Source organism: Balaenoptera musculus, chromosome 11 (genome assembly GCF_009873245.2).
Source record: "Balaenoptera musculus isolate JJ_BM4_2016_0621 chromosome 11, mBalMus1.pri.v3, whole genome shotgun sequence".
Classification (NCBI taxonomy): domain Eukaryota; kingdom Metazoa; phylum Chordata; class Mammalia; order Artiodactyla; family Balaenopteridae; genus Balaenoptera; species Balaenoptera musculus.
This window is the reverse complement of record NC_045795.1, coordinates 41,072,314-41,080,748: the sequence shown is the minus strand read 5'-3', so window position 1 is coordinate 41,080,748 and position 8,435 is coordinate 41,072,314. Positions and strand designations below refer to the sequence as shown.

The 8,435-nt window shown below is 48.3% G+C and overlaps 1 protein-coding gene and 1 non-coding gene across 3 annotated transcripts; one reads left to right on the top strand and one right to left on the bottom strand.

Moving 5' to 3' along the window:
* Positions 1-778: 778 nt before the first annotated feature.
* LOC118903744 (HLA class II histocompatibility antigen, DM beta chain) lies at positions 779-6,359 on the bottom strand. 2 transcript variants are annotated; one of them, XM_036869163.1, is made up of 6 exons: positions 6,088-6,359; positions 4,963-5,244; positions 3,427-3,711; positions 1,887-2,003; positions 1,501-1,536; positions 779-1,144 (listed from the first exon to the last, which is right to left on the bottom strand). In XM_036869163.1, the coding sequence occupies exons 1-6, from the start codon at positions 6,140-6,142 to the stop codon at positions 1,128-1,130; spliced, it is 792 nt and encodes a 263-aa protein (XP_036725058.1). In that variant the 5' UTR covers positions 6,143-6,359; the 3' UTR covers positions 779-1,127. The 2 variants fall into 2 exon arrangements, with proteins under 2 accessions (XP_036725058.1, XP_036725059.1); XM_036869164.1 differs by lacking the exon at positions 1,501-1,536.
* On the top strand, positions 1,659-1,731 carry TRNAG-CCC. The gene has a single exon. It is a non-coding gene; the product is annotated as a tRNA-Gly (tRNA).
* Positions 6,360-8,435: the final 2,076 nt, after the last annotated feature.

Below are 8,435 nucleotides of genomic sequence, written 5' to 3'. Positions count from 1 at the left end.
GGTGGAAGGGAATGTAAGGGGGGCTCTGAAGAGTGGTGTGCTTGACAGTCCTCAGAATACAACAGCCTAATTACTTCCAACTCAGGTAGACAGACATCCTATAGAGAATTTGCTGTTCAACCTTGGACAAGTTATTTAACCTCTCTGAACCTCACTTTCATCTGTGACTCAGAGGGAGACCATCCTTCCTTACCGGGTGATTGTGGTGAATGAATGAGATACAACATAAAGTACTTAGCCCAGTGCCTAGGTCGTGATAAGCATTCGAGTTACGGTCCCTTTCCCACGTAGGTTATGGAAGAAATAACTGCCCAGAACTCAGATCAGAAATTGAGTTCTGCCCCTTGAATACTGACTATCTGAGGGTCTCTGTCAGAGTTGTGATGAGGATCAGATGAAACAATGCATGTAAAGCACCTAGTAGAGTGCCTGGCCCAGAAAGTTGTGACTGATATGTCACGAGTGTGGGCTGGCTGTGTGCCAGGTAATGTTCTCAGCCATTTACAAGTATGAACTCATTTAATCCTCATTAAGATCCCTTATGAGGTCAGAAAACTGTTAACCCCCTCCTATCCCTGTCTCTGTGACTCCATCCCACCACAGTTTATTACCTTCTTATGAATTATCCATCAGGAAACTGTCCCCAGTTCTGTCATGTCTAGATGGGAAAATGGGAGGAAACACTGACTCCTGGACTCCAGTAGGAGAGGGAATCAAGCCCAGCCCCTAACTGCCTACAGTCCTTCCTCAGGGCCTCAAGAAAAAGCATGAAAAAAACTGTATTTCCACCAGAGTTTATTCCTCAGAGACGATCACCAGCGACTCATGCCTCTGTGGCACAGAGGGCCCCCAAGAGGGCCTTTGGCCTTCCTCCCCAGATTATATTCACCCCAGATACGTAGCCTTGGGCTCTACCTATGGACAACACCTTGGTTACAGAATATTCCCAGAAATGAGTTCCTCAAGTTGTAAGGTTTACATAGCGGGGACTGGGAAATTCAAAGAATCAAATAGAGAAACCATAGGATCCAAGAAAATGTGGAAGCTTGGAGGGGTTGGAGGAGCACAGCAGCATTCTTAAGAGTTTGAATCTCCTCACGTGGAGAGGAAGTTGTAGGATTCTGCCTCTAGGAAATGTGCTGACCTGAAGAAGAAATGAAAACAAGATAATAAAGCTCCAAACCAACTTGACCCCATCGTTTGTCCCTATAACCATCCATGCCAGAGCCTTTAATACAGGGATATGGAAAATTCTAGATCACCAAACACTAAGGAGCCACCTTCAGACACTCCGTTGGGTAGAAGAGAAGGGGGTAGGTGCTCCTCCCTCCTGCTCCTGATCCCAACAACGGCAGCTTCAATCACATCATCAGCCCGAGCCTGGTGGAAGCTCACCCCCGCTCCAAATGTCAACACCATTAGCTGAACCCAACGGTGACTCCCTCTAACTTTCACCCCCTCCAAAGGACCAGCAGGCAGACAGACCAACAGAGACGTTACCTTCTGGATAATTGGACCCTGGGAGGAAAACATAGCCTAGGAGAAGAAAATATTTGAGTGGAGGACAGTCTTGGTGGATAAAAGTCTCTGGTATTATTCACAGCCAATGGGGTAGCCATGGGAGAACCAGTCACAAACAGAAAGTGAACAGAGGGACTTCCCTGGTGGTCCAGTGGTTAAGACTCTGTGCTCCCAATGCAGGGGACCCAGGTTCGATCCCTGGCCAGGGAACTAGAGACTGCATGCTGCGACTAAGAGTCCGCATGCCGCAACTAAAGATCCCCCATGCCAGAACTAAGACCCAACAAAGCCAAATAAAATTTTTTTTTTTTTAATTTTTTAAAGTGAGCAGAGGTTAGGATTGAGAGTTCAGGAGGGTCACTCACCGGAGGAGGCAGCTCTCCGCCAGCTGAGCAAACCAAGAAAGAAGATGATGAGGCCCAGGCCCAGAGTCACAGCACACGCGGAAACCTTCAGTGTCTGCACTGGCAATAGCCCAGGAGCTGCGGAAATAGAAACTTACTAGAACCAATTTCTCTTGCTCATTCCCAGAGCAACTTCATTTACTGCAACCTCCACCTCAGGTTCAAAGGTGCTTTATCCGGACCCCAAGGGTCTAGCTCACACCAATCCAGGCCCAAGGAAGTGGCCTTTCCTCAAAACCCCCATCCTGTGCGTCTCTACCCCTGTGGTTCCCTGGGGAGCCGCTCTCCCTGAGTTAGTACCCCCGCTTCCAGATCCTCTCTAAGATGGTGGGGCCTCTCAAGGCATCCTGTATTCTTCCTTCACCCCAACGGCACCCTCGCTGAGGAATACAGCGTTCCCCATCCCTCTCTCCATTTGCCTGTGGTGACAATACTTGCTCCCTTGACCACTCTATCTGAGCATTTTCCTATGAAATTGTCTTTCCGCCTTTCCTAACTTTCCAAGGTTTCATTCCATGAGTTATCCAAGTACTTATGTGTCTCCTACCTGCCCACCTCCAGATTTGGGTCCTTCCAGAACCTGTCTCCACCCCCCTCCACAGCCCTCACTTCCTGGAGCTGGCTCTAGGCTGAATCCTGTCCCCCACCCGGATTCCTTTCCTTTAACTACTTCCAATCCCAGGGTTCAAACAATGGTGACTGGCTTTATGCAGTAGCCTCCAAGCGTGTACACCAAAGTGTCTGCCAGCCCTGGCTTCTTCCTCCCTGATAGAGCAGCCCCAATTCAGTATGGCCCCCAGACCGAGAGAGTACCCTTTCTTCCGTGACCTTCTTTATTTCTCCAACTCCCATTCCTGACCTGACAACAGAATAGCGGAAATCCGAGAATCCTAGAATATTGCATCACAATTTTGGCTTCTGAAAATATGGTTACCAAATCGACATCCTCTTTTCAGGACAGTCAGGCTCCCTCCCACCCTCAGACAAGCACGTAACACCAACCACAGCACCACAGCAACAGCAACAGTAACTCTTGTTATGCATGCAAGATCTTCCCCGACCAGGGATCGAACCTCGTGACTCCTGCACTGGAAGCTCGGAGTCTTAACCACTGGACCGCCAGGGAAGTCCAACAATAACTAACTCTTTCCGTGTCTATATCCCCTGGCCCCATCTCTGGTCGTGAACCCTCCGTAAGCTCCTCCAGACTCACTCTTTCTCAGCATCTCCCTCTCTCCCCTATACCGTGGCGGACCTCTCTGCATCCCATTCCCTCTGCCAAAATATTGGTGTTCTTTTTACAACCACCCACTTGAAGTAGCTCTCTGCTTTTTTTTTTTTTTTTTTGGCCACGCTGCACAGCATGTAGGATCTCAGTTTCCCGACCAGGGATGGAACCCGTGCCCCCCGCAGGGGAAGCGTGGAGGCCTAACTGGACCGCCAGGGAATGACAGTAGCTCTCTGCTTTAACGCTAATTCCTCCCACCTGCCCCACACTTACTCCAGTCCTGAAGGATGGGTTCAAGAGCGCCAATGTGCTCTACCACACAGGTGTAGGTGTCCCCAAAAGAGGGGGTTGTGGCCAAATGGGAGACTGTCTGGTATGTCCAGTCTCCGTTGGGCTGGGCGATGTTATAGGCGCTGCCGTGAGGGAGGACCAGCTGCCCGTTCTTCCTCCACGTGATGGTCACATCAGCTGGATAGAAGCCCCACACGTAGCAGGCCAGCATCACCGTCTCCCTCGTGTTAAAAGGAGTGGTTTTAGCTACTTGCACAGATGGCGGTCCTGCAGAGGAGGAAAAAAGAGTCACAAAGGAGGGCAACATTCTGGCTTTTCCTCCAACCTGGTTTCTTTCCTACTTGAATTCTTCCTGGATTTTGCCCACCGACCTTCCCGACCCCCACCTCATTCCCACACACATCCCTTTGAAAATGAGGAGTTAGAATGTACTCCTGCTTCACTCTTTCTTGTCTCCCATTTCATCACTGCTCCTTCCTTTCTTTTTCCTCCAAAATTATATTTGTTCACAATTAGAAGCCAGGGCTGAACTGCAGGCTGTTTCAGAAGTCATTGTATTCATTTCAAGTGCATAAGTGAATTGTCATCCAGAGTTATAGTGGGGGGTTTGCAAAAGTAGGAAAACACCCTTGTCCTTAAATCTCATTGAACAAATTGACTTGATAAAGAAAGCCTTTCTTTTTTCCTGGATAGTTTAAGGAAACAAGACTAACTCAGGACTAACTCTCCTAAATTTGGACGAGGGGATCCTAATTCATGAGATCATTCATGTTGGCATCTTTTAATAGTTTATTCTTCTAGGTGACCCTTCCGCTTGTTTGGGTGTTTTTCAAACAAAATCTTCAATAAAAATCCAAGATATTGTGTTAAAATGCAGATTCCTAAGCCTGCAACCCTGGATATTTTAATCCAACAGATCTGTAGCGGTTCTCAAGGGCTTGTGTTTTTAACAAGCACCTTCCCCAGGCAATTCTGAGAAATCACATCTTAAGACACAATACTCTGTACGATAGAGAACTTCAAGTTTTCTTTTAAAAATCTCAAGTCATTCTCAATGCAAGTGATTAAGGGTGAGAGAGTTTGCATCAGAATCCCCTGGGCAGTTTTCCAAATATTCCCATGCCTGGGCCTGTCTCAGACCTGGGACACCAGAACCTGGGCTACAGTGGCATGAGCATTTTGGGAAAAGCCATTCTGGTTATTCTGACAGTTCAACACCTGGTTGAACTTGGATCTGCCTCCTGAGATGCCCTAAATTGAAGGAAAACTAGCTTACTCTCCCCACAAAAGCTCCTCACTGGCTCAGACGTCACCTCCCCTTTTTCATTCCTGCTCTACCCCTGTCAACCACCTTGTGTCCTTGGAAGGGTCAACCCTCCCTCTTTTTACATCCCAGGTCCTCTGATTTTCGGCTTCTTTCCTGCCCACAGCTCAAACCCCTTGCAGGTGAAGGACCCTTCTTGGCCTCCCCTCTCCTAACTGCTTCCTAACCGTCCCTCTGCTCCCTTCTCTCCTTACGTGTCCTGTGGGTCAGAGATCTCCAGAAGAGCTGGGTGTGTGTGGCACAGTCCTGCAGCCCGTTGGATAAGCGTTGGATCAGGTTTTCCTTATGGTTGAGGTAATCTGAGAGGTATTTGGCCAAGTCGTTCAGTACCCCAAATTCACAAGGGACCATACTGGCCTGCAGGCGATCCCAGCAGGTCAGCAAATCCTTGTTGAAGGAGATACAATACGTGAACTCTTTTGGAGTCCCATCGTCATCCAGCAGACAGGTGCTTTCCACGTGGGCCACAAAGCCTCCTGCAGGAGCCAGAGAAGAGGGATAGGTCAGAGTCCTCTGCAGGAGCCCAAGCCTCAGTTACACCTGGTGAGTGGGGCACAGGTTTCCCGCCTGAGGCAGCATCTGCTGACCAAGCTCATGGACCAGAGTCTCTGAGAGTCCCGATTAAGGGCATAGATGGTCCTAGCAGAGAAGTTTCTAGATCCTGTTTCCTCTTTATGTGAGACTAAGCATGGGGACACAAGTAGCCCAAAATTATTTGCATGTTTAAACACGACAATTTACCCAGGATAAGACTTTCAGTAAGGCCAGTGATCGAGTGAGAAAAGGGGTCAAAGGAAAGAGTCAGCCTTGTTCTGTGCTGGACACATTATTAAATATTTGTGCCACATGTATTTCTGAATCACTTGCTGTGTGCTAGGCACCGTGCTAGGAGCTGGGGATGCAGCATTCAACAGGGCAGATATCATCTTTGCCTACCTTCCAACAGGAAATGTCTATTACACAAATAATTATACAGCTTAATTACATTAAAATTGCTACACAGAAAAACAACAGGTCCTACTGTGTAGCACAGGGAACTATAGTCAATAGCCCGGGATAAACCATAGTGGAAAAGAATATTAAAAAAGAACGTATACATGTGTATAACTGAGTCACTTTGCTGTACAGCAGAAATTAACACAACATTGTAAATCAACTAAACTTCAATAAAAAAATAAATTTAAAAAATTGCTACAAAGGCACAGTACAAAGTGCTATGGGTGTATGTAATAGGGAGACAGACTAGTTTGCGGTATCCGAATCCAATAACACAACTGAACACCCTACCCAAAGGGAGCAGAGGAAGGGAGGGTCCTTACCTGCTCCGGTGCAGCCCAGGCTGAGGCCCAGCAGCAGCGGCAGGAGGGCAATCATCCTCTCCTCGGGGGAGACACGGGAAATCACGTCCCCTGGACCAGCTCTTCCAGGGGCCCTGGGTCCTTGCCTGCCCAAGAAGTCCCAGCCTGGGTAGATGATCTCCAAACACTGAGTGGGAATATGGTATTGCCGGGGCCCCTCGATGCTCTCTAAATGAGCGATTTGGAGCTACCAAGCCCCTAGATACTATACCTGTTCCTTACCTGATCATCTAACTCAGTGTCCCAAACTGAGAACTGTCAGATTGGCTAGGTAGGTGGGGACAAGTGTAGAGACAAATCGCTGAGCGCCTCAGCCCAGCATCATCAGTTACTAGGTAAATCTCATCCTGCCCTGGGCTTTTAACAACTGGTCTCTTAACTCTCCTAAGGAACAGTCTGTAGGTGGATTTCCCTAGCTCAGTGGAGAGAATAAACCCAATATTCCCAAGATGTATGCAGCCTGGACTGCCCACTGGTTTAACTATTTCTTCTCAAGGTCCTCCTCAAAGACTGGGGACTAGGTAACTTCTCTTGCTCCTTTAAGGGAAGTTACTTGGGAATTTATCCCTTGGTTACATATTCCTTGGTCTGTCCTGTCACCCAGGAAACAGGCGGACAAGGGGCCCTTCTGGGGCATGTGGTAGAGGCAGGGCTGCTAAGGAAGGAGATGTAGGGAGAATGCAGTTAGCTGGCCTCAAAGCAAGACTGCAGAAGAGAAGGAGTTCCTAAGAGATCAGGGTCACAGCCCTGAAAAATCCCTCCCTGGGCTTCCTTTGCTTCATCTGTCCTAGCCAGATGAGCTTCATTTTCTCCTTTCTGCTTTCCTGAGCCAGAAACCCGAACCCCCTACCCTCTGAACCATCTCAGAGCAGACCGCAGGGCAATACCACTTAACCCCCTTGATAATTAGCTGGTGATGGGCCAATGCCCAAAGCTCACTTGTCTCCCCCAAACTCAAAACTCCCCTGTGTGTTTCCCCCACAGGTCCCATCTGTCCTGGGGCAGGTCCCCACATTATGAAGCCACTAGAAAAATGAGATAAAACATCCCTACTTTTCTTCCCCAGGAAAAGACAAATTTTAAATAACAATTCATTCTCATTGTGAACTATACGATTGATAGATCTTTCCATTACAAATGTAAAACCCTAAACTGGTTTCTCTGTGCTCCCCACTAGGCTTCAGGGCTGCCTCTCCTCACCTTGCTTTCTTTATTAAAAATATTTATTTATTTATTTAGCTGCGCCAGGTCTTAGTTGCGGCACATGGGATCTTCGTTGCCACATGCGGGATTTTTTTAGTTGCGGCATGCAGGATATATTTCCCTGACCAGGGATCGAACCCGGGCCCCCTGCACTGGGGACGTGGAGTCTTAACTGCTGCACCACCAGGGAGGTCCAAGCAAGTTTCACCTTGCTTTCTGAAAGCTCTTGAATTTGACTTGATAGTGAGCTAAATAAAAGAGGATTAGGAGGGAAGCCCTTGACACCACACTTACCTGTCCTCCTTCCAAGTCCCTGACCCCCAGAGGATCTGATATTTATGAAGAAAAAAGGAAGGGGGGGAAGCTTACCCCCAAGATGAAAACATACATGAATATCAGGAACAAAAGAGTTGTTTTGTGTAACTAGTTGAGCTTCACTGAAGCTCTGCGCACGTTTCCCCCCCAACCATACACTCAACCCCACCTGGGTTATACCGCTACACTTGAACTTCTCTAATGAACCATTAAGGGTGTTGAATGGGCAGAAAATGGAGGAAGGGGAGTCCAAAATTTGTTAAGCTTCTACTTTGTGACAGATACTATGCTAAGTCAATCCTTTACATGCTATCTCATTTAATCTTAAAAGACCTGTTAGGGCTTCCCTGGTGGCGCAGTGGTTGAGAGTCTGCCTGCCAATGCAGGGGACACGGGCTCGAGCCCTGGTCTGGGAGGATCCCACATGCTGCGGAGCAGCTGGGCCCGTGAGCCACAACTACTGAGCCTGTGCGTCTGGAGCCTGTGCTCCGCAACAAGAGAGGCCGCGACAGTGAAAGGCCCGCGCACGGCGATGAAGAGTGGCCCCTGCTCGCCGCGGCTAGAGAAACCCCTCGCACAGAGGCGAAGACCCAACACAGCCAAAAATAAATTAATTAATTAATTTTAAAAAGACCTGTTAATGGTCCTCATTTTACAGTTTGGAAAACAGGTCCAAAGATTCACACCCAAGGTCTCGAGGTACACACACAGACACACACACACACTTGAGTGTGCCCACACACTCACTACATCCTGGGACTGAGATGACCCAAGTAAAGGTAACTCGTGGA

Excerpts from the sequence above, each read along its gene's own strand:
- LOC118903744 (XM_036869163.1), bottom strand. The coding sequence starts at position 6,142 with ATGATTGCCCTCCTGCCGCTGCTGCTGGGCCTCAGCCTGGGCTGCACC. Across the intron at positions 5,245-6,087 it reads CCTGGGCTGCACCGGAGCAG|GAGGCTTTGTGGCCCACGTG; the intron begins GTAAGGACCCTC and ends TGGCTCCTGCAG. Across the intron at positions 2,004-3,426 it reads ACCCATCCTTCAGGACTGGA|CTCCTGGGCTATTGCCAGTG; the intron begins GTAAGTGTGGGG and ends CTATTTCCGCAG.